Source organism: Canis lupus, chromosome 12, assembly GCF_003254725.2.
Source record: "Canis lupus dingo isolate Sandy chromosome 12, ASM325472v2, whole genome shotgun sequence".
NCBI classification, from domain to species: domain Eukaryota; kingdom Metazoa; phylum Chordata; class Mammalia; order Carnivora; family Canidae; genus Canis; species Canis lupus.
This window is the reverse complement of record NC_064254.1, coordinates 32222779-32249877: the sequence shown is the minus strand read 5'-3', so window position 1 is coordinate 32249877 and position 27099 is coordinate 32222779. Positions and strand designations below refer to the sequence as shown.

The following is a 27099-nucleotide window of genomic DNA, read 5'->3' as shown; positions in this document are numbered from 1 at the left end:
CTCTGAAAGAAAAGCCCTTTCTGCCTGGCATCTGGGATTCTTACAGGTTTTACAGTTGGGAGTGTTTTCCCTATTGCAATAGTTTTTTCAAATGAAGTCTCTCCTTATCTAAGTCTGGATTTGTTTTTTGACACCTGAATATAATTGCCGTTTTCATTGGCTGATAAAATTTCTTCTATCTGTATATTCTATGATTCTTGGTTCTGCTATTACTACCCCAGTTATGAATTTAACTACAGAAGTGTGTCAGGGGAAGATGATTTTGTCATTGTAGAAACCTTTGTGCAGATTGACGTGCTGGAGACATATTTGTTTTCATATTCTTCAATGAAGTAATATAAACGTGTGGCATTTTATTTCGACATAGAGAACTCGAAATAACTAGTAAACATTTTCTAAGAAGCTGTGAATGATTTCAAATCTGCAATCTAAATTTTCTGAAGCAGTGACTTAGTGACTGCAACTTCTTAAAATTGTGATCGATGTTTTTAGAGAGTGTCTGAAGCCAATCTGAAAATTCGGGTTGGCCTTTCTGTCTCCTGCTGCATATATGCAAGTAATCACACAACTAGTGAGAAAGCAGCTACATTTGAAGAGGATTTGAAAGGTAAAGTGGTGCAAATAGAATCGCATAATGGACTATAGAACCAAATCTATTTAAGATCACTTGCTATTTTGATCAGCTATCCTTTTCTGCTACAATTAGCTACCGGCCTCACTACCTCTAAGTCAGCTGATGATACATATTTTCAGTTTTATGCCTCTACTACTAGCCTGAAAAGTATCTCCATGGGATTTGTGGTTATTTGAATTGGGGACTTAATAATCTGGAAGGGACAGTAGAAACTTCATGGAATGTTAATTAATTATTGCCTCATGTGGTAATCTTAAGGGCAAAAAGACAATATAAGGTAATAATAGCTTATAATATTTAAATAATATTATTACTTTCACATTTGAATTTTCCATCTTTAGTAGATTGTGAGCTACCTAAAACAGAGGCCCTATATTCTCCTAATAAACAAGTAAATACATAATAGTTATTCAAGAAACACTTTTGAATGTGTGACTTGATATGAATGCATGGCTGTAATCAATACTAAAATAAATTCCACAAATAATTCAACAAACATTTATTGTGTGAACATTATTGTGCTAGGTCCCTTAAGAGGTACAAAAATGGATCAGACATGAATCCTGCCCTCCAGGCACTTACAGTCCACCAGAGGATATCAGAAATGTGTATAAATAACAAGGTAGAAGTTTTTTAAAAAGTCCTAAGAGAGGTACAGAATCATTGCCATAAGAGTTCACAGGAGAAATTATTTCTTGCTTGGAAAATCATGAAAAACTTTGTGAAGATGAAGTATGAGGTGGACCTTGAAGCATAAATAAAATTTAGATGTGGGGGAAGGGGAAGGCTTACCAGTCCAAGGGCACAAAGTTCTCAGCAGGTTGTGAATGCAATGGGCTCAGAGAGAACTGCCCAGGACTGTCGAAGGGGCAGCTGCAAGTCAGCTTTGGCAGGGTACATGTATATATGCTCGTGCAGTGGAAACTTGCAAGAAGTGGACTAAAAAGAGAGCTTCCTTAAACTTATGATTCCTTGGTACTTACTGACCTGCCTGTGTTGTTTTCCTTATAGATTAAACAAAACAAAACAAAAAGCACCCCTACAACTTGACATCCCTCTTAGAGTAACAAAAAAGTTACTGTAACATTTTCAAGTATGCAGTCTCTGGTTAGCTTTCATATATTGATCTGATATTGAATTACTAGAACTAGAGAAAAATAGAAGTGAGAAAAATAGATTTCATTTTATGGCAGTGACTATTATAGTTGTACAAGAAATATTAGTCTAATATATTGAGTTTGTTTTCTAAACATAGAATTTACGTTTTCAAATATATGCTTATTGAGGTTTTTTTTTTTTTTTTTCCACTCAAGATTTTCCAGTTTGAAATGGGAAACTGCCTATATGGTTTTCATTCACTCTGTAGGTTACGGAGATGGAGCTAAGCATGTGTGTATATATATGTATATGTAATATATATACACACATATGTAGGTATATATACACACATATACATATATGCATATGTATGTATTTATAGATATATGGATATAGAAAGAAATGAGAGATAAATTTGCTAAATATTCCTATCACCAGAAAGTCATCTTATAAATTTAATAAACATTTAATATTACAATTACAGTATAATTAGCATGAAGTTTATTCTATAGAAAAATCACTCCTTAGTTATGTTATATTCTGCTGTTGCTTTTATTTTTAAAATCTGCTTAAAAATATATTTTTAACATCTTTACACTGAGAACATTCGAAGTATCTGACAGGAGTTCAGCCTGAGCTGGGCAGTTTTTAAGGCTCTAGCTTAGTGGTGCACTTGAGTGTTGAAGCACCTTTGTCTCTGGCTGGACTCATGGCCTGCAGGGCTGGGTCCCCCAGGTCATGGGTAGCCGGAGCCAGCTCACTTTAATTTCTGACAGACCACACAAGACCATGCAGTTTAGGTTTAACAATAAACTAATCTAAAGAAACGTTCTAGGAATTTTGAAGACCTTAATCTCCTTTCCACTCCCTATACTTCCCTTAGACTGAAAGAAAGAATCTCATCATCCATTAAAAGGATGACAAAATTGCTGACATGCTTTGCACTATGTTTCCTTTAATGAAGCTTTGAGAAAGCAGGAGACATCACCAGTGTGGCTTTCCACTACAGAGGACACCAGGGACCAGCTCACCTCAGATTTCCCACTTTCAGACAGACATAAAGCATCTACTAAATACATTCATTCCCCTTTTCCTTCTGCTAGAGAATATACAGATAAGATTTTTTTTTAAATCCTGAATAAGTTCGTTTTTTTGTATGCTATGAAGAACTATAGTACAAGTAGTTTCTTTTGTGAAACATGCAATGGACTTCATTACTTATAATAAACATTTTCCCTGTATTATTTTTTGTATGGCAACTTATTGTTTTCTACTAGTAGTTGTATTTTTGCCACAAGATAGAAAAAAACATAATATTTATGTAAGACTATGATGGCAGATTTCTGACAAGCCCCATTTACATGGTACATTGTTCCAAAGGATGTTTGAGTAGAAAATACAGAAGCACTATACAAACCTACTATTACATTTGAGAAATCATTAGCCTCAAAGGAGTAATAACGGTATGCTATTAAAACTGTGAATACATTTTCAGTATCTGTATTGAAAAAAAATTATAAATATGTAAATTTCTGTTCAACAAATCCAAAATAAAATGCACTAAAAAACTGATATGTAGACAAAAGTTTATTTACACCATACAACATTTTAAATATTTTATACACAGTTGCAGCAGAGAAAGCTACTCAGAGCTTTCTAGAGAAAACTGCAATAATAAAGATGTGAAATATATTATTCATATAAAAGTGAGATTATTACTTTATTGCATTTAAAGCAATGAAGAATGTAGCTCAACAAACATTCATTTAATGACAAAAACTTTGCTTTTATATTATAAAGTAAAAAGTGTAGTAATGGCCAAACAGACTGTTATAAACTTTAAAAACTGCATAAATATATACATTGTGCTTCATGGTGAAGTTTTTTGAAAACTAAACCATATGAAGCGGTTACAACATGAATCGTTGCTTGAGGTTTATCTATAAAGATTACCTTACAAATCCATTCCACGGGTACTTACAACACAGGATGGTCAGAACTGTACACCTGGTCCTCTCTCCACTAGCCTTACTAGTGAGAAGTTACCATATGCAAACATCACTGACATTTGGCACATGAAGGTCCTGACATAGGATAGTCACACTGTCCAGATAGAAATGTCAGGCTTCCCAAGTCTTAAGTGTCAGTGCAATAAATTGTTTCATATCCACCTCAGTCCATTTTGATTTTGTTAAACTTCTGTTTGAAAGTCACCCTCTTGCACATCCAGAGGCAAATTCAGACACTTCTCCCACTCTGCTGGCCTCAGTTCCAAAGCATCCTTTGCCTCTGTATCTAAGACATTGATTGTGGTATAATGTTGGTATTCACTGGGGTTTTTGAAAGTGTCCCATGGATTCTTGTTTGGTGCTGGGTTTTCCTGTTGAGGAAAGAGGGGAAAGAGTCATTATTTGATGATGAGTATTACTGCTTGTTTAAGTTCCCAGGAAGAGAGCATGTTTGTGACCCTAATCCAGTTGATATGATTCAGAGATGATTTGAAATTGTGGCCAGCTGCAGGAAATGGTTTTTAGTTTTCTTTCATTGCACAGACTGATGAACACCTTCTTTATGTTATCCTAAAATTTTCCAGCAATCAAAGGAATTGAATAATTTATGGAAGGCAAAGTAGATGATGTTTTGTTTTGGGTATCTTGTGAAAAGTCAGCATAGCTATATGCTCAGGTAGGAAGGGGGTGTTACTGCAAAGACTAAATGTAGAAAATTTACGTATTTTGTCAGAACCTTTGGTGAGATAAAATTTGAAGATATGTAATGGGGCAGATTATAAATAATAAAAACAGTCCCCCAAATGGCCATATTTCATAAAACTGAATTTCATTAACTTTGCTTAGTTTTTAAGAAATTATCCTTTTTAGAACATCAAAATGCTACTATGTCCTTTGTGTAATTTATTTTTTCACTGCTGTATATTCCCCCACAGTTTTTTTTTTTAATGTATTTGGGCAGCACACTAATTCAGCAAAACTCATTCTTCCCTTTAAAGAACACAGCTTTCTGGAAAATATATCTAGCAATATAAGGGGTTAAGGAATGTCTACCGGCCAGAATTCCTTATGTTCCAAAGTATATACCCTCTTACTACTTAAGATTTAAGATATGCCTAATTATGACTCCACCCAGACCTTCTATGTTGTAGGGACACAATAAATATGAGTAGACATGATTCAAAGTTTCTATAGCCTGATTTTTTGTTAAGATTTAGCAGTGAACTTAATTTATTTTAAATAAGTGTTAAATGAGAGAATTTGAATGGAATAGACCAAGCTGAGTGACATCAAAGAACAAGAAGGAAATCATAACTGAATTCTCTTTAGAACAAATTAAATTAAAACACCTAAACAACTATAATTGTTGAATGTGTCCTTTATTCCTCCCCCTCCACCCTAAATTCTAGCCTACAACTGCTTATAATTAATTAGCAGGGGGAACATAAAACAGGTACTGCAATTATTGTCTGGGTTCTACTGAGGATATTAAAAATCACTCTAAAAAAAAAATCACTCTCAAGTATAGATAAAAGAGACAACCTATCTAGGAATTAAATTATTAAAATCCTCAATATATTAGATGTTTTTTAACACATATAAACCTTAATCATAAGGAGATACAAGAAAACAATAGTTAATAGTTAAGATGTGATAAAGTTTTAACCTTTAGGATATGTGGAAGGGATTAATTCTGATTTAGTCCAATATTCTAAAGTCTTATGAACTATCTAGTCTTGTAACTCTTCCCTTCCCCTCCTTCCTTGCTCCCTTCAACTAATATTTTTTAGCTGCTCTGTGTTGGGCATCATATTAGGCACTAGGGAGGATAAAGTGATAAATCAAGGATGGAAAGCCAACATGGTTCACTAGGAAGCATAAGATTTAAGGGGTGATTTAAGGTCCAAATTCCAGTTGCTCCATTTCATATGAATGTAACTCTGAGCGATATACTCAATTTCTATGAACTTCAACTTTAATATTTGCAAAACATGGATAAGTTTTATATTTGAGGCCAAAGGAATTGGCAAACTGCAGATTACCTACACTGTAGGGTTACAAAATTAAAAAAAAAAAAGTTAAGGAGCCTGGCCTAACACCTAGTATTAAATAAATGACCTTTAGGTAGTAATTATACTTATTATGAAGGTGTTTATAGTTAAATGAAGATATAAATATATAGATATATCTGCATCTATAAGGGGGTATGGACAAGGTTGGAAATAAGGCTTCTTTTTGTGGAAAGCATATAACAGAATTGTCACAGAAGAATGAGCTTGGTCATAAAGATATGTGTGATTGGAGGCTTGGTGGCTGAATAGGCATGCATACTGAGAAGTAAAAATCCAGAGAACATGTGGATGGGACAACTCTGAGAAAAATAACCAATTCATTTTAATTGGAGTGAAAAAGAATAGAATAAACAGGCAGAAGGTGGATTGAAAACCAGATCATAAGGGACACGGTATGCCAGGCCACTTAATTTGGAATTTATTCTGTATGCAATAGGGAATAGTTGAACATTTCAGGGCACTACAGTGACCTGAATCATCAGTCACTGACTGAATGGTTCACTAGTGTGAATTCTGCTGCATCAAGCCACAGAGAGGACTTACTCATCTTAGACAAAGGCTGTGTCTTAAAGGAGCTTTCTGGGAATCCTTAGTTTGACAAAGTTCAATTAATTCAGTCCTAAAAGGATTCAAGATATCTAAATTATGTGTTCATTGGCTTTGAAAATTCTTTATGTTTGGAATAGATGTGATTTTCCATTTATATTTTGAAGATCAAGCACCACAGATCCACAAACTAAAATGGTCAATTTTAAACTTTGTCTGAATGTCTAGAGTCCAACAATATTATTGCCAGTGTGACTGACTGAATTTCTGAGGTTATATAATTAATAAGGTTGGATTTCTTGTTCATCTCCTCTGGCCTCCCATGGTATTCCCAGTAGTACTGTAGTTCTTGCCATTGTTCACAAATGTGTGGACATCCTTTCGGTCTGAGACCCATGCTTCTTTAATGGTAAAGAACTACTGTAACCAGCAGTAGTACTCATACAAACAGAGCACCACATACACACAAAAAATCAAACAGTGAAGATAACTTAAGGGACCTAGAGAACAACATTGAGTGAAATAATATTTAAGGGTCCAAGAGAAGAGAGAGAAAGGGACAGAAAACTTACTTGAAAAAATAATAGTTGAAAATTCCTGACCTTGATGAAGGGAAGAGACCTGTGGGTCAAGGAAGCCTAGATCTTTCCAAAATAAGATATACCCAGAGAGATCTGCACCAAGACACATTATAATTAAAATGTCAAAAGTTAAAGAAAAAACCTTAAAGGCAGTGGGAAAAAAATAAAACAAACAAACAAACTCAAACTTGTTATGTACAGGGAACCTCCATAAGTATATCAGCAGATTTTTTGGGAGAAACTGCAGGCTAGAAGAAAATGGCATGATGTAGTCAATGCTGAAAGCAAAAATCCCAACCAAGAATACAAGGTAGTAAAAATAATGGCCACAACTATTAGTTATGGGAAACACAAAATAAGAGATGTGAAATGTGACATCAAAAACATCAAATGTGGCAGGGTATTAAAATTTAGAGTTTTAAAATGTGTACAAACTTAATTTGCTAACAACTTAATATAGATTGGCATATATATGTATACATATACATGCCTCATGGTAACGACAATGCTAAAACCTGTAGTAAATACATAAAATTAAAGAAAAGCATCAAACCATAAGGGAAAAGAGCAAGAGAAGACAAAAGGAAAACAGAACTACAAAAACAGATAGAAAACAAAGTGGCAATAAGTACATACCTATCTATAATTATTTTAAATGTAAATGCACTAAATTCTTCCATCAGAAGATACAGAGTGGCTGAATGGATTAAAAAAAAAAAAAACAAGACACATCTACATGCTGCCTATAAGAGACTCACCTCGGTTTAAGGACACACACAGACTAAAAGTGAACGTATGAGAAAAGATGTTTAATGCAAATGGAAACCAAGAGAAAGCTGAGGTAGCTGTACTTAAGTCAGACAAAATAGACTTTAAAACAAAGACTAATAAAAGACAATGGGCATTACATAATGATAAAGAAGTCAATCCAGCAAGACGATATAACCTTGTACTCATGCACCCAACTTAGAAACACATAAATGAATAAAGCATATGTTAACAGACCTAAAGGAGAAATTGATAATGGTACAATTACACTAGGGGACTATTACACATGCAGACAGAAAGTCAAACATTAGACTTAAAAGAATTCATTAAACCAGATGGATTTAATAGATATATACAGAACATTCCACTTAAAGCAGAATACGCATTCTTTTAAAGGGCACATGGAACATTCTCTAGGGTAGGTTATGTGTTAGTTACAAAACAAGTCTCAATAAGTTTAAGATGACTGAAATTATATCAAGCATCTTTTTAGAACATAACCCATGAAACTGAAAACCAATGATAATAATAAACAATATGCTACTCAATAATCAGTGGGTCAACAAAGAAATCAAAGAATATAATACCTTGAGACAAATAAAAATGAAAATAAAGGACACTAACATCTATATGATACAGCAAATGCAGTTCACAGGGATACAGGCCTACCTCAGGAAATAAGAAAAATCTCAAACATTCTAACTTTACTAGAAAAACAGAAACAAAGCCCAAAGTTAGCAGAAGGGAGGAAATAAAAGATCAGAGTGGAAATAAATGAAGTAGAGACTAAAAAGACAATAGTAAAACCAGTGAAACAAAAAGCTGGTTCTTTGAAAAACTGAACAAAGTGTATAAGCTTTAGCTAGACTAAGAATAAAAAGAGAAAATGTTCCAATAAATAAAATCAGAAATGAAAGAGATGTTATAACTAATACCAAAAAAATAAAGGATCATAAGAAAATACTATGAATATTTATGCCAATATATTGGACAACCTAGAATAAATGAGTACATTCCTAGAAACATACAATCTTCCAAGACTGAATCATGAAGAAATACAAAATGAATAGACTGATTACTAGCAAGGGAATTGAATCAGTAATCAAAAACCTCCCAACAAACAAAAGTCCGGGCAGGACCAGATGGCTTCACTAGTGAATTCTATCAAGCAATCAAAGAAGATTTACTACCAGTCCTTCTCAAACTCTTCCAAAAAATTGAAAAAGAAGAAACGCTTTCAATCTCCTGAGGCCAATATTACCCTGATACCAAATCTAGACAAGGATGCCACACAAAAAAAGGAAATTACAATATCCCTGATGAACACAGATGTAAAAATCCTCAACAAAATACAGCAAACTCAATTTTCAACAATATACTAAAAAGATATCCCATGATCACATCTGATTTATTCCAGGTATGCAAGGATAGTTCAACATCTGAAAATCAATCAATGTGACACACCACATTAACAAAATGAAGGATAAAAATCATATAAGCACTTCAACAGATGCAACTAACACATCTGACAAAATTCAACATAACTTTATAATAAAAAAGTCTTAAAAATGTGGTTACAGAGGGAATGTACCTCAAGATAATAAAGGCCATATATGTCAAGCCCACAGCTAACACTATACTCAGAGATGCAAAGGTAAAAGCTTTTCCTCTAAGATCAAGTACAAGACAAAGATGCCCACTCTTGCCACTTTTCTTCAGTACAGTATTGGTAGTCCTAGCTGAAGCAATTAGGCAAGAAAAGGAAATAAATGACATCCAAATTGGAAAGAAGTAAGTAAAACTGTCTTATTTGTAAAGAACATAATTTTATGGGTAAAAAGCCCTAAAGACTACTCCAAAAAAAACTGTTATAACCAATAAATTCAGTCAAGTTGCAGGATACACATACAAATATCCTTTATGTTTTCATACACTAACAACAAACTATCAGAGAAATCAAGGAAACAGTTCCGATTATACCAAAAAAGAATAAAGCAGGAATAAATTTAACCAAGGAGGTGTAAGTCTTATACACAGAAAACTACCGAAATTAGTGAGTGATAATGAAGAAATCACAAATAAATAGAAAGACATGCTATGTTCACAGACTTGAAGAATATTGCTCAAATGTCATATTACCCAAAGCTATCTATAGATTTGATATAATCCATGTTAAAATAGCAATGGCATTTTTCACAGAAATAGAAAAATTCTAAAATGTAACATGGAACCATGAAAAATCCTAAATAACCAAGCTATCTGGAATAAGAAGGACAAAGCTGGAGCCATCATGCTCCCTGATTTCAAACTCTTATCACAGACTTATAGTAATCAAAGTAGTATAGTATTGGCATAAAAACAGATATTTAGAATAATGGAACAGAATAAAGAGCCCAGAAATAAACCTATGCATATGTGATCGATAAATTTATAACAAAGGAGGCACATCAAAACCACAATGAGATATTTCACACCTTTGGAAATGTCTATTACCAAAAAGACAAAAAATAAAAAGTGTTGACAATGATGTGGACGAAAAGGAACCCTTGTGTACTGGTGCAGCCACTATGGAAAACAGTAAGGAGGTTACTAAACTAAAAATGGAACTATCATATGATCCAGCAATTCCACTTCTGGGTATTTAAAGAAAATGAAAATACTGGTTTGAAAAGGCATATGCAGCCTTATGTTCATTGCAGCGTTATTTACGTGGCCAAGATATGGAAATAATCAAATGGATAAAGAAGATGTGGTTTATAGATATACAATGGAATACTACTCAGTCATAAAAAATAATGAAATTTTGCCCTTTTTGTGACAACATGTATAGACTAGAGGTTATTATGCTTATTATGAAATAAGTCAGACAAACACCATATGATTTCACTTAAATGTAGGATATAAAAAACAAATGAAAAAACAAAACAAAACTCATAAGTGTAAAGAATACATTGCTGGTTGCCAGCAGGGAGGGGGTTTTGGAGGAAGGTAAAATGGGAAAAGGAGGTCAAAATATACACACTTCAAAGACAAATAAATCATGGGAATGTAATATATAGAATGAGATTATAGTTAACAATATTGTATATTACATAATTTTATATGCTGGCAGGAGGAAACTAGATTAACTAAGTGATCATTTTGCAGTATATACAAATATTAAACCATAACTAATACTGTTATGTTAATTGTATCACAATAAAAGAATTACAATTTCAATATAAGTCAACATGGATGAAGCTTCTAAAGATGCTAATTTGGCCTTAGGCTATATACATAGAAATGGAATGTTAGCTGAATATGAGAATTCAAGGCCACCTGGACCATAGGAAGGCCACCTGGGCATTTCCCATAGCTCAGGGTTCCAGGCACAGTCTAGCTGTCACTTCTGGGTAAGTCCCTTTCTTCCTCCCTCCCTCCATTCTTTTCTGTTTTTCTCCTTCCTTTTTTTTCTTCCTTTCCTCTCTTCTTTCTTTCCTTCCTTCTTCTAACCTACAATACTGGAGACAAGGGAATGAGAATTTGTTTATTCTATATTCTAAAAGAGTGAAGATTTGGAGAAGCTCCTTGGAGGGAAGGAATCTTGATGGAGAATAGTTTGTGAGACACACTCAAAGTAAAAGAATTCTTTCAATACTGCCTTTTCTTTGTAGTGTGATTTAGATGTTGTCCTGCCTGGAAGCAGGGAAATGGACTAAATGGTCTTTTGGGTTCCCTTTGATTCCCAAAATTCTACATAATTACCATCATTTGCAGTGCTAGGCAGGTGTTGTGAGTTAGTAGCCAGAAAAAAAGGAAAAGACTTTGAGATTTTTGTTTTGAAAATGTCTTTCTCCATCCAATTATGCGATTTTTCATTAGCAATGTGCCACACAAATTATGACTGAATTAAGGATAATGAACTCACTCACATGTTCATTATTAATCAAAACTGAATAAGGAACTCTTTTTTTTTCCTGTTCTCAGATATTTAGGACAATAGTCAAGCAGCAATGACAGCTCTATCCTTCCCACTCCTAACCTCCCAAATGATAAATATTTATAAATCTTTTCTAGAATAGGCGTGCTGCTGCAGAGATGTGGAGTAATTAGTAGGCTATTTTGGTTGTCAGGAAACTGAGATACAGATATTTGTGCCATTAATGATTTAATACCCAGACCATACAACAAGGGGAAATTACAATCATATTATAGCAGTCAGCCAGCTGTATCTGTTGCATAAGCCTTTCAGATTTGTAAACATAACCCTCTCTCTCTCTCTCTCTCTCTCTTTTCTTTAGCAAATGAAGTTTCTTCAATTTATTTCAATGTTAGCTTTCAGTATTCCAAAATGAGTAGCTAATGTGTTTAGGTCTAATCTCAAAGGTGCAATTCTCATTTGCCTGGCAAACTAAAAATTGATGGCTCAATATTAGGAGCAGATAAGAAAGAACCACTCACTACATTCAAGGGTCTTCTATATGCCCAGTATTGTGTTGATGATACCAAGTAATGCATGATTCTTGCTATAAGGAGGAAAATAGGTTGATATACATGTGAATTATTTATGGAACATTTAAGAGTTAAGGTCTCTTATATTTCTTATAATCTTCATTTACCAAACACAGATTAAGGGATGCCTGAGTGGCTCAGCAGGCTAAGCATCTGTCTTCAGCTCAGGTCATGATCTCGAGGTCCTGGGATCGAGCCCCATGTTGGGCTTCCTGTGGGGAGTCCGCTTCTCCCTCTCCCTCTGTCCCTCTCCCCCCTCCCCACTTGTGCTGTTTCACTCAAATAAATATATTAAAAATGTTTTCAAAAAGCCAAACATAGACTGAACTATCAGAAACATTCAATAAGCCAAGAACAGGTATGTACTGATAAATTACCATGACCAGCCTTGTACTAGTACTGAAAGGAATATAGGAGAAACAAAGGTACATAAATTCTTGTTCATGTACTAGTACTGAGAGGAATACAGGAGAAACAAAGGTACATAAATTCTTGTTCATGATAAACTGATGTTACTAATTAGGAAGCTAGGACTTAGACCCACAACACACATACCCAAGGCTCACTAGAGTTGGTGATCAAACACCAACACAAACACATGTCTCTTAGAGTGTTATATATATATGCCAGAATATCAGATGTTAGGAGGAGGAGAAGGACTGCAAAGGTGTAAGGCAAAGCAGGAGTACCATATTTGGAGTGAGGAACAGTGGAGTCAGATGGTAGTTCCAGCTTTATCTCTCATAGTTGAGTCTCAGCTTCTTAACCTCTCACATGCCCTTCCTGCTTTGGAAAGTGTTAAAAGTGTTATGAGAATAAAGAAAACATTTACTACTTTCTGTTTTCTTTGTTCAATGTAGGATAAATTGAGGGTTAGAAACCTGAGCTGGGTAACTTGTCCATGATCAGATAGTTCTTGGTTGAGCTTTGTACTCAAATAATCATGGAGCCTTCTCTGAAGCTATGACTGTGCCATGTCCACGGTAACTGCAAAATACCATTTGATGAATTCCTATGCTACGACTGTAGTAGTATGAATGAATGAGAAGAAAATAGTCTAATCAAATATCAATGCTTTCAATGTTGATGTGTTTCCCAAAACTCTTGTTATAGAACAAGTGAATCTTGAATTTCCTGGAGACAAAACTTAACATTTTGGTTTCACGTAACAAAGTGAAACCAAGTATACATTCATATATATATGAATATAATATATATGAATATATATTATATTCATATATATATATTTCATATATATATGAAATAATGTATGTATATACATATATACACATACACATAATATAAAGAAATATATAATTATATTTTATGACCTTAAAATGTCAGACATTCAAATTAAAATGTAAAAATTTAGTCAACTATTTGGGTGTTTGAATGATCATTTTAATGATGATAAAAGGGCCACATGAACCTAACACATTTTTGATATATAACTAATTCCAATTAAAGCTTATAACTGATAACACATTTAAATACGAATAAAACTGCTTAAAGAGTCTATCATTCCTAGTTTGTTTCTTAGTATATTCCAAAATATATTGTGGAGCATTATTTTTTTCTATGTATGCCACTTTTGTGTTCACAAGACAATGAAAAGCTCCCGGAGGGCAAGGATAATGGCTGACAGGATACATCATTAGTGTGGTGCCAGGTACTGATGGAAGTAACACATACTCACCATACTACTTGTATTTGGTATATCCCGAAATCTGTCCAAAGTTTGAAACTTCTGATTCAGCTCCTGAAACAGTTCCATATGCCTCTTCCTTGTATGCATGACCTTCTGCAAAAGAAAATAGAAAGTCTCTCATTTCTAATTTGATTTACACATTTTAAGAAGAGACTTAATATTTTTGCTTTAACTAATAAGGAATGTAAGTTTGGCAGGAACCAGGAAGTCCCCAAAGACACCAAAAATGCAAATAAGCTGCATCTAATCTTTGTTTCATAGTCAGCACTTCTTGAGCATGAAGAATTGGCTTTATTTCCACTTACAAGATTACCAAAATATAGTTTTCTCTTGTGGGTGCATTAAAAATGTAGCAGTCATTCCTGTGTAAGATTTTCATCATTCAAAGTTAAAGCTGTTTTACAAAAATTGTTGTAATATAAAAAAATGTTTAAAAATTTGGACTTGTAAAGCACCCAAGTCTCTCAATGTTTGTCATGGGAAATATTACTTTTTTTATGTTTTATTTCCATAAACACTAAAATCCTAGCTGAATGTACTAAAGGGGGAGCAAAATCCCAGTCACTGCCATTTAAGGCTGACTCAAAGCACTAAAGTGTCTGAAATATATGTGAGTTCTAAAATCTTAGAGTTTCCATGAATAATGATGGAGCTTTGCAGAAGGAAAATCTGACCCATAGGTTTCATTTATTTATTTTCGAGATGATACAGAATCTTACAAATTAGGGCTCAGAGCAAAAATTGTGTGGTTGATGAGCTTCTCAAATCACTGATACAAATATATTAATCCTCTTTCTTTTCTAAATATATTAATACTCTTCATCCTTGGTTACATCCTTTTCTCCCAACTTCATCATAATTCAACAAATAGAGTCCTAAATAAAAATGACCTCAGGGTAAATATCATGGACTGAATCTTTTTCTATTACAGAGTATTTAACAGAGAAGATAAATTCTCTGTATTTACAAGTGTTATTTTAAAGGAGAAAATACCTTCCTCGATTTTGATTTTTTAAAAGTTAAAAATCGGTATTTCAGTGATTTTTCAAGATTATGCCTCCATGTTTGTGCAAGATTCTATAGTATTTTAAAGCATGTGCTTCATAACTCAGCATTTGCTCATGTGGGCTTCATGGGTATATTATACTGATGCCTAAGCTATGATTTGAACATTTGGTCTATTGTTTTAATTACCAAGTATTTTCAAAAGTAAGGATTTGTTTTGGAAAAGAAATATATCTTTGGGGGAAGATCTATAATGCCTAATTTTCTTCTAAAAAGACACTTACAGAGAACACAATCTTGAGGGGAAAAAAAAGCAAGAGAGAAATGCAAATTAAATCTTAAACATATTTTAAAAAGTCTTATTCTCTGTTATGCCAAATTTAATTTCCTATATTTAATGAATCTGTGTTTAGGCAATACTTTGTTTAGCTAGTTTCTTCTATTTTCATTAGCCTACTTTTATGAGAGAATTCTGACATTTTAAATCTTGCTCTTTTGCTCCTCTTAGTTGGCTGTTAACGAATCAGGTGCTTGAGGATGAGAACATGGCAACATTACTCATGATGAGGACATGAAACATAGCAAGCAATTACAGAGCGATTAACTTCCCATCAGTTTTGGGGAGAGTACAGAAAATAGATTTGCAGGATTTACAGAGAAACACCAGGCAAACATAATTTGACTAGCAATGGCTGATGGAGATTTATGAGAGGGAGGATTTGCATAAGCAACTCAGTGGAGGGATTTTGAGGACCACATAGCTGGCAAACATAACGAAATACATTTTATCCCTGGGGACGCAAATATTCCCATGTAGTACCAGGGCCTAAGACACTGATTAAAATACCAATTTGTGCTGTAAAAAATACCTTTTTAAAAAAACTATAGTCATCAGAATATGAACTCTGGCTCTAACTTTCAGATAATGTTTTTCATAATAATGAATCTTACCATATAGTTAATTTTTTGCTAGGGTAGTAGGACTAAAGTCATGCTACTGACATTTCTCTAAATATACTTCATTCTGTCAGTTAATACATATTCATGAGCATCACATATTGTACTAGATACTGAAGTAAAAGGGATCCAGGTGCAAAATCCAGTAGAGTTTCCCCCCTCTTCTAGCTCAAGGTAGAATGGAGGGTATAGGCATTAATCACCTAAGAACACAAGTACATGTTATTTTAGAACTGAGATAAGTAAAAGAAATGGTATGGCTAATAAGAGTAAGTGATACGAGAATTCACTAAGATAAATGCAAATAGGGCAGATTCCCAAATTTTCACACACTTATTTTGAAGTTGAAAATTTTCAAATCAATTATTCCTCATCTTGTTTATTCTCTTTTCCATTTCCAAAATTCAGAGAATATCTGGTATAATTTTTATTTATTTTTATTTTTAAAATTTTTTTTAAAGAGTTTATTTATTTATTCATGAGAGAAACAGAGAGAGAGAGGCAGAGACACAGGCAGAGAGAGAAGCAGGCTCCATGCAGGCAACCCAATGTGGGACTCGATCCCCGGAATCCAGGATCATGCCCTGGGCTGAAGGCAGGTGCTAAACCACTGAGCCACCCAGGGATCCCCATCTAATAGAATTTTTAGTCACGTGCCCTTTCTTCAATGGGATTGTTCCTTTCCAAAGACAAGAAGCACATATACTCTTGTAAAGTAGTTGATGTTATTGGCACAGCTTCCTCATTTTAAGGTGTGCATGTGATGGTTTTGTCTGTGTAGTGTCCCATTTATCTTTCATCCTATGATAGGGTCCTGATTTTGCCTTGGGGGAGTTAGCCTTCCCACTTGATGGAAATGTCAATGGAGGTCCCTACTGTCTACTGGCGGAAAGGTCAGTTTTTCCATATCCTTCCAACAAGGTTCTCTTCTGGTTGGTACTCAAAGTCACTCTCTGTCTCTTGCAACCAAATGTTTCTATTGAATAAAGCATGTTTAATGAAGCAAAGTGTTAAATCTACCCCACAACGAGGATATGTTAAATGATTATAGTTTTTACAATCATATTCTGATTGAATAGGTAGCAGCTGATTCTGAACTGAGTGGATTTTATTTTGAGGAGCTACAGTATTAAAATATACTCAGAAAAATATATGGTGGACACAAATGTTATATAGCCCAAAAACATTTTGCAATGTTCTATGTAGGTTCATGAAAGCTACTCTGAATACTAAAGCTCATGGATGCTGTAAGGAAGATGGAAAGAAATTAAAATTTGGATGCTGAAATCTGGGGCCCTTCCTACATAGAAACATTACTTGCAAAAACATGCCAGCTAGTCATTCTAATTTGAAATTATCACCTTGGCACAGCCAGAAATCACCATAGCAATGATGGCCTGGTGGTTCCAACAGAAGTACCACACTAGAGCTGCCAATCAATAGCTTGCCTATCTGTCATGGGCTCAGTTTGATTTTCCATGCACGATTCCTTTCTGTTCACAGACTTAAGTACACCTTTCAGCTTTTTCAGTCAGGGAAGATTCCATTGACATGGCAGCCAGAATCACAGTGAATACTGGAGAGTTTCCAACCCAGAAAAGTTTTGGGATAAAAAATGTGGCTGGGTTTTAGTTTTCAAAAATAATAAGAGCTTCCCCTTATCTATTTGCTTCTCTAATTTTTATTTGTAGCACTCATGCCTTTGATGGTCTTAACCACCTAATTCAAAGTTTTTGTGCTTCTAAATATTACTGGTCCATTTTAAAATGGCTCTTTTTGGATTTTACTCACCTTACGGTTTCATCTGTTTACTTTTTTCTTTTGTGGCTGAAACATCTTGTGTCCGAAACAAATTGACTTCTGTGAAAAATTCAATTTTCTAAAACCTTGTGAAGATGATAAAACTATAACTCAAGTAGATTTTCTTCTTAAATAAGCAAATATATTCTAATTGCCACTATATATAAAATTCAGGTTGCTTGAGTTATTACTCTTGTCAAGTAACATAGGCATCTTTTGCAATAAAGAGAAATGCTCAGTAATGTTCCTTTCACTCAGGTTATTATGACATCATTCTTTGAAGCTGCATATGAACCCTATCCTGAGAGGACCAGCAACCTAGTTACACAAAAATATCTCCTGATATAGCTTATTTCATAAAACTCTTATCTGTCATTTTATGTCTTTGTAACTCAAGAGAGGCTGTGTTTGCAGTCTTTTAATTGTTGATATGAAAGAAAAAGTGATAGGTTGTATAGTACTTTCATGAAATTTCAGATATTTGAGAAAAAAAATTAGGATGTGAACAACCTGTATGTTTTGAGCACCTACTCTATCTCAGGCACTCTTTTAAATACTTGGGACATGTCAAATCTAACAGTTCTAGATCTGGACAAACTTGGAATTTAGATTTCAGTTCCATCACTTTCAAATTGTATAGTCAGAAGCATAAAATGTAATCTCCCTGTAGCTCTAGTTTTAGCAGTCAGAATAACCTTACAGGGTTGTTCTGAAGATTTAAAAGGGATACATATCACCTGTCACTAGAGGACATACGTAAGAGCCACTTAAGAAATGGTAGGCATTATTATCTTTCTCAATCCTCACAATAACCCAGGGAGGTAGGAGTCATCATCTCACTTTGCTGATTAGGAAACTGAAGCTCAGGAGGCTAAGTAAAGGTCCCAAGCTCCCATCAGTGGTGAGACAGCTAGAATACACTCTGAATCCAAAGACAATTCTCTTTGCATGCTGCTATCTTAGATACATCCTATATTCAGGGAGCACCCTCCTATATATTATTCAAGTTTATGACTTATTTAGATGGAAAAGTGAGTGAAAGAAACACTCTTGTTTCTTGTTACAGGTGCCTTCTGTAGCCAAGCCCATAAACTGGATATTGATCACCCTAAAACTATCCCATGGTACTGCAACTATCTTTGGAAGGGCTGTCTCCATGTCTTGTCTCTGAACACCTTGTGGACAGTGACTTCTCTTTGTATCCCTGACACACAGCGTTTGATATTTAGTAGGTGCTCAATTAATGTGCTCAATTAATAAATGAATTAGACGGCATATGTATACAGGTCAGGGAAGGTGCCTGCAACAAGGAAGGCTATCTTAAGTCTTGTCTTCTCTCCTATTTAAGGGGACACCAGAGAGGAACACTCTTCAAATTCTATTGTGTCTCTCTTCAAATTTTATTATGCTTTCTTATTTTCCACATAAGTAGCATATAAAGGGCCTGCAGGTGGGTTTGAAACTAACCACTTGGAAGTTTTGTTTTCTAAATTCAGAAGTATGAATCATAGAGTTGGGATTTAAGTCTGAACTACAGATAAGGTAGGCATTACTATATGTCAATGCCTGTTGACTGTTTTAGAAACTGTTTTAGAAACAGGGACATTTTTAGAAAAAGTTGGAGAATCTCTCAACTATAAACTTTAGATTATGGGGCCTGGGAATCATGTGCTGATAGAATTTAGAAACCACTTTGCTAAATAACCTTTTCTAGCCTTAGGAATATAGACATCTATGCTCTCATTGTTCATATTTACTAGTATAAACAAACCTATGGTTATTTTTCTTTTTTTGTATTGCATAGGAGTCCTCAATCCAGAGTGGGCTGTTGAACATTAGTTTGAATTGATGGAAAACTAATGTTAAGGAGCAACACACACTGCAGGAATTAATCTTGATTTTTGAAGCTGTACTGTGAAAAAGGAATGATTTATGTACCTTTCTTGGCCAGAGTCCCAGAGTATCCTTAAGATAGAACCTGAAGCCCCATAGACTACCTGACATTACCAGTGTCTGGTTAAGATTCAAAAATATTTCCATTTAAATAAATATATATCCAGGACTTAGACAAAGGATCTAAAAAAACTGAATAAGGTAGGTATTATTTTTTATTATTTCACTGTCACCCAAGGATATACTTGGCTGCAAATATTTGCAACAGTTTAATTTAGCATTATAGAAAAGACAGATGCAGCATAAGACTAGATTGCTCAAATGTTTCCTCTCAAAGTGTGCTGATTGCCTGACAGTGCACTTATTGTAGGAGTTCGGGACAAAGCAGAAAGGAGCTTATTATGAGTAAGATATTTCTTTGGAACTGTAAGCTTTATATTTTGAAAGTAATATAAATTTTATTTTCTATGCCACAGCTTAGCTGTATTCATAACAAAATAAAATTAATATAAAACATTTTATCTTACTTATATTCCCTCAAATCTACTAAAAATTCAAGTCCCCACAAAGATGGACATAATTATCCTGGTTAGATGCCTTCTTGTGCTCTCTGCTCACTCTTACTTCTCCTAAGTTTGAAAAGCATGGTTTACTGGATGTGTGGTGTTCATTAGGAACTTCAAAGGAATATTCTATGGTGTTTTTAAGAGGTTCCATGGAAGAATGTGACAAGGGATATCCTCATACATTTTTTTAAGATTTTATTTATTTGGGAGAGGGAGAGGGAGATGGATAAGGAGAGGGAGAGGGAGAGAGAGAGAGAGAGAGAGCAGGGGGAGCAACAGAGGGAGAGAGAGAAGCAGGCTCTCCATTAAGCAGGGAGCCTTATGTGGGGCTTGATCACAGGATCCTGGGATCATGACCTGAGCCAAAGGCAGATGCTTAACCAACTGAGCCATTCAGGCACCCCATCTCCATGTTTTTTGAAGAGACGATAAAAATAAATACCCTTCTATGCATATATTTTTAACATGGAATGGATAACATTGTTGATTGTAATTTGAGATGTTTGCAACTGCATTCCTAGGAATTCCTTAAGATTTGCCCTCAATCCAAGACTACAATTCAAGCTATCTCCCTGATATTTCTCATTTAACATCTGATTAGGCACCTTAATCCCCAAGATATTAAAATGCAATTTGGCCTAACAAGATGTATGCTTGATTTTCCTAAATCTCTGTCTGTGATTTTACTAGAAATCCAGGTTCAGACCTGCAGGATCCTCTTTAATCTGCTCCCCTATGTTCAGTTAAGAACCCTGTCTGTGTTCAGGTAAGGACCAAATCCAAAAATCTTGACTCTGCCACATCCCTTCATTCCTTTCTTTTGCTACCACTTCATTTTTCTTTTCTGGATTAGTCATTTCCGATTTTGTATTTCAACTTCCTCATTCACCCTACTCCAATCTTTCCTACCTATTACTGCCACAGTCATCTTTCTAAATTCCAGATCAGAGCAAATCATTCCCACTAAAAAACAAAAAGAACATAATAGAACAGAAAGTTTTAGCAGCTTTTGGTAACAAATTACGTAAAATTACTTCCCTTGGAGTGCAAGCTCTTCACTATATGGTTTCTAAATTACTTCCTCCTTTTATCTATAGACCTCACATTTCAGTGAATTTTAATTTGCTTCTAGTTTCTTGAGTATGCCACACTTAAGTCAACCTCCATATCATTTCCTCTTCCTTTAATTTCCACCTGCCATTCATTGCCTTGAGTTGCATATCATGCAAATATCTTTGAAGTCCAGTGTGGCTGTCTTTGAGGTGTTAGCTCCTTAATCCATTTATTATAGTGGTCTTTGCCCCAACTCAGATATATTCTTTGATAACTTTTTATTCAAGCACACTGGTCTAATTTCAATTTTAAATTATTCTTTACATAATAATTTATTGAATGCCTACTATTGTGAAAATTAATAAAGGAATCCTCTTTCAAAATGGGGCAATCCATGAAGGGAGAACTCTCATGCCCTACTACTCATCAAAATCTACATAACCAGTAGGAAAAAGAAAGATTTTCTCTCAACCTGGCAACAACAAGCTGCCTGCACATGAGTTAATAAGAAGCTGTCACCACTTCAAACTCTTTTTCCTCCCATAAACTTTTGTTCAAAACAACCCTTGCAACTTTCTCCTTTCCTCTATAAAAGGATGCTGTCCCACTTTGTTATCTGGAATTGCTTACTGTTTGCCATAGTTTGCATGCACCAAATTGCAATTCTTCTGCTATTCCCAAAAAACTCATTTGCTGCTCAGTAATATTTCTTGTTTAATTTTTAAAGTTGACATTATATGGTGTCAGAAGTGGGATAAGAAGGTGATGAATCTCGATGAACTAACAACTCCAGGCATTGTGAATGGTAGCCACTTCAGCCTCTTGCATTATGAGTAAGTAATCTTTTTATTTTTGGCATGGTGAGCCTCTTGTCAGAGGCACCCCTCCTCCTTTTGGGTGAGCTCTCTGACTTTATTCTTGAAGGAATCAGCCTTTTGGTGACTACTTATTTGTTTGCCAAACCTTTGGTTTTAAAGTATGGGATCACAATCCTCTAAATTTTCCCTAAGCATCTTCCTTCTGGGACCCTGGCCAATTTTGTATTCAAAACTGTGGCCCTAAAACAAACAAACAAACAAATAAACAACAACAACAAAAATATGGCCCTTCTTCATGTGTGTTCTTAATCAAATGGACCAACTGAACCCAAGATAATTTGAACTCCTATGGCTACTATGAAGAACTTTTTTTTTTTTTTCCTGCAGAACCAAATTAGAAGACTACAGCTCTAAAATTAAATAGACTAAATAGGGTGGCTATTTTAATTGGTACCTGGAGTCTTCCAAATGTATCCAAGACTCTAAAATCACTCTTTGCAAAATAAGGTTTCTAAATTAACCAAGACACATAAATAATTAAAAGTAGATAAAAGGGGCTCTGAGGCTACTTTTTCCCTTCCCTGTCCTAATGGTCTCCAGTACCAGCTTCTTCTTTCCCTTCTGCACCACCCTCACCTCCTCTATACCTTCTATACCCTCATCTACCAAACTATGGACCATAATTAAAGAATTTATTAAACCCAGGGAGGAACCTCAAATGTTTTTATAAATGGATTACCTCCTGAAATTAGTGAATTAAAAAAACAACACAATATCTTTAAGTGTCTTCTCTTTTTGCATCTCTCTGTCTATTTATGAAAGACTATGTATGTATGTTATAGATACCGTATTTTTCTACTTCTGGGCGATATAACCAAAGCTAATTTATGAAATAAGCCCTATTCATTTGGCTTGAAAATGAAGCATTTATAAATTATCAGAAATATAATAGATACTAACTCAAATATTTTTCAGGTTCACATGATTTGGGAAAATATTTAATATAATAGCAAGTTTAAGGTTGTTGTTTCAATTAAAATGCATGTCTTTAGAGTTCTCAGCATTAAACATAAAACCTTCATTCTAGCTAGGTTTATTAGAAGTGCAGTAACTTCATGTTACTTCTTTTACAAAATTTGTGAGCAAGAAAATAGCTTAGGCTGGTGGCTAGTTGTCTAATGTCTCAAGTTTTTGTGGGTAATCTAAACATAATTGTTAAAATAAATGTAAGTAGGATAAAGAGTCTTTAGGTAAAGTTTTGCCAGGTTAAAAAAATGATGGATATTCACTGAATATATATATAATTTCTAAATAAGATAGAAAATGGACACCTTAATTGACATAGGCTTATCCATTTCTGGCTTCTTTTTACAGGGAAACAAAAGATACTTGGGTCTATTAATGAACATGTTTTGCATCACATTGAAAAATTATACTTTGATAGAGTATATGTCTCTAGAAATTATGAAATGTACTCATGAAATTGCCAACCTAAAAAAAATGCTAATGTAAAAGACAGTTCATAATAGCATACTTAGTTTTCATTAAAAATTAAGGTTTTTAAGGGTTAAGAATTCTAATTAAGGTTTATAAGTGTAAACAATTCTAATTAACATATATAATTAAAGCTGGTAGAAATAATAAGGGAAATAGCTCTGTATACAAGGAAAGTAGGGTATGTTTTTTGCTTAGAAAAGGTCCAGGGTAAAAAAAAGTATGAAGTATGGAGATACATTTCTGTTGAGGCAGATAGAAAGGATAGACTAAGATGGACATAAAAAGTTTTAGAAGGTCTGTGAAAAAATAATCTTGGAAAAACTTTTAATATGATCCAGCTAAATAAATTTGTTATAGGGGTTTAACAATAAGTTTTAATATTAATAGTGTATTTATGTAAAATTGAACCATAATTTTCCTTTTATCTGCTAAGAGAACAAATTTTTCTTGGACTATTGGTCTGCTTTTGATAATCGATTGTAAAAAGTTTTCCTTTATACTTTAATCTGGCTTTAAAAAAAAAGGATTCTATATTTTTTTAAAATAATTTTCTGTATTTGCTGTCTTTAACAGGTCTCTGATTATGTAAGTTTTAACTCGGATCTATGTATCTTTCTGTATTTGCTTTTTAACAACTTCTATTGTTACCATGGTTAAATGGATGGCTAAGTATTATTTCATAATCCTATTTGACCCATGATACTATTTGACCAAATGTTCTAAAATCTTTTGATATTTTGGACAAATTTCCCCAAATCCAATTCTGAATAGTCCTTTTGACCTTGAACTAACTTTGGGTTTTCTAGAAAGTTTCTAAAACATCACAATAGATTTGTTCTTTCTCCTTATAAAAAGAGAGATACTAAGCCCTTTAGGGTTATTCAATATGTTAAATTACATGAGAAGCATTTTCAAATAAGTGAAAAATAAACCATCTAAGGTTTTGTTATGCAGGTGAATGTTATTAACGTAAATATTTTAGAAATTATGTGAAGTTCCTGGAAATCTGGTGTCTTGGTAAAATGTTATTGGCCATGATTCCAATTATTATCTTAAAATATATGGAAAACCAAATTTTCTTGTCAACTCCATCATAATGAACTTGCATCATATCTTTAATAATGGACATTTTAAGTCTTTTCATTTATAGGGAGTAACGTTTTTATTCAGATACTTTTACAAAATGTACCTACAGAAGTGATTTGTTTTCAAAGAGATTCATGGAAAGAACTCAGAAAAAAGTGCCGGTTTCTGATAACTTTGAGACCATAAAATTAAACTGGGTAAAAATTTCCAGAACTAATGTAAAAACTAGATTCAAGCAGAACAAGAATAACATGGCATTGAATGAATGGAGTAAGATGATTATAATTTTTATGACTCCTAGTTTTCAAATATTACTAGTCCTTCAATGTTTTGCTTGCTACATTAAAAGGACCCCCTTTTCTCCTCTCTTTAAAGCTATCTATGAAATACAGCACTTTGGTAAAATATAACTTTGTAAACAATGATGAAATATTTACTTTTTCTCCCTACCTGATCCCTCCAGAATTTGGAAACTCTTGAGTACTTTTTCACATGGCAATATAGTTGGTTATTTGCATAAATTCAATGAGAATCTGTTTTCCTTGTAATAATAAATAGAAATATTGGCTACTTTACCAAGGCTCTGATTGGATTATTTTCAGAGAGATGTACATAGACTCAGATTTTACAGGACAGTTTTTAAGGAACTAAGGCTAATTTATGGAGCCAATATAGCTCCTCAGAAAAATCAACTTGGCACCTTGCTTACAAAGTTCTAGAAAAGCAGTTTTGAAAAGTGCTTATATGGTGAATTACTACTCTTGCTACACTTGAGGCAGGCCAAGTTTAATGCACACAAATTAGATATACTGTGATTATCTTCAGTAAAAAATCAGGGTAAGTATAGAGAGAAAATTTATGTTTGTACCTTCGTCTGCATTATATTCTAATCCTGTTAATAAACTGTAATAGATCCCAAATTATTCTGGTTTTCTCAAGTATCTGCCTACCATACTCCCAACTAATGTTTCCATTTTCCCCCCCATGCTTCTGATTTGGAACAAGGACTGCCCTTGAACTTCTTGGAAAGGAACTATACCAGGTCCTCCTCATTACCCAAATGATAGCCAGACTTTGGGGGCTTGAATCTTGGACACACATTCCACAGCTAAAGATGGCTGCACCTGACATCTGGTCTTCCAAACCCTGGAGAGTTTTTAATCAAATGGATAAGAAAGAGAAGTAGTTGACATTAAGGCAGATTGCTTCCACTCAAGACACCACATCAAGATTTTATATTTCAAATATTAAAGTCTGTCTTTTCCCCCTTATTGCCTTTATCTTGGCATTCTCCTGGAAAAATAAAGTCATCACCTGTATCTCTCAGACCATTGCTAAGGGGGATAAACTCTGGAATTTAGAACATTATTTTTTCAGGCAAAGAGAAAACTTGACTGATTCCTGACCTCTGATGTATTTAGCTGGTTACTTTCAGGTCTGGGTTCTTCACGTAGGATCTTATACAAACTAGATTTATTTTTTTAAAAATCTTATTTATTTAAGAGAGAGAGAGAAAGAACACAAGCAAGAAGAGGAGAGGGACAAGCAGACTCCCCATTGAGCATGGGGCCTGATGTGGGGCTTGATCTCATGACCTGAGATCATGATCTGAGCCAAGCCAAAATCAAAGAGTCAGACACTTAACCAACTGAGCCACCCAGGTGCCTCCACAAACTAGATTTATTATTATGCTTCTCTTTTTGTGTTGTACAATACTTTAAAAATTTTGTGCTTGTTGCCTGTCAAACCCTTGCAGAAATAACCTATCCAAGAGGATGATGCTGGTTTGATGTTTCAAGATGATCTCTAAAGCTTATAGCTTTGATAAGAGGTAGTCCTTAAGTGGGAAATGCTTGAGAGCTCTCTATTCTATTCCTTTACTCATATGTGGTCTTAAACAGTTTCCAATAACCATGCTCTTTCCTTCCACAGTGGGACATGATAACCAGGAAAGGTCCTTCCTGGCACCAAGGGACAAAATCACTAAATACAGAAAACTGATTCTTGATTGGCAGTGCTTTAAAGAAATGTTTAAAATAGTACCTCACAACTTCCTCTTTTCCTTCCAGGCTTGCATATCTGGAATTGCAATTCCCAAATAAAGTCATTTGCTACATGATAACCTTGGTTTTTTAATTTAATTTTTAAGGTTGACACTATATATTAGATCTCTGCTTGGAGCTGAGAATGCAAGTCTAGTAAGGAATTTGGTCACAGAATAAAGGAATATCAATATTTTCTGTATACTTTCCTGAAAGTAAGAATTGATGTTATATCATTGTGACTAGTCAACACTTTGCTCTATTTATTGCTAAAAATGCAATGTTTTCTTGGAGATTGGCAACATGAAAGAACTTTTCCCCAGGTATAACATTTACTAGCCCATTTTCTATGTATATACAAAGTTGAGAGAATATTGTTATTGTGTATAGATTTCGGGGAGTGTATATGGTCTAAAGGGAAGCTATCTTCAGGAGCCCAGGATAGAAATCTGCTTGTAAATGGCAAAATGCCTAT

At 34.3% G+C, this 27099-nt stretch overlaps 1 protein-coding gene and 1 long non-coding RNA gene across 5 annotated transcripts in view; one reads left to right on the top strand and one right to left on the bottom strand.

Moving 5' to 3' along the window:
* Positions 1-1118: 1118 nt before the first annotated feature.
* Positions 1119-27099, bottom strand: part of ADGRB3 (adhesion G protein-coupled receptor B3) — a 717179-nt gene continuing 691198 nt past the window's right edge. For all 4 annotated transcript variants that reach the window (XM_025444944.3, XM_025444946.3, XM_025444947.3 and 1 more), the window contains 2 exons: positions 13896-14000; positions 1119-4112 (listed from right to left, as the gene is read on the bottom strand). In XM_025444944.3, coding sequence (XP_025300729.1) covers positions 3924-4112; positions 13896-14000 — 294 coding nt within the window. In that variant the 3' untranslated portion in view covers positions 1119-3923. The remainder of the gene's footprint in view (positions 4113-13895; positions 14001-27099) is intronic.
* Positions 19478-26737, top strand: LOC112658713 (uncharacterized). The gene is made up of 4 exons (XR_004804040.2): positions 19478-19763; positions 20819-20894; positions 21909-22014; positions 26515-26737. It is a non-coding gene; the product is annotated as an uncharacterized LOC112658713 (long non-coding RNA).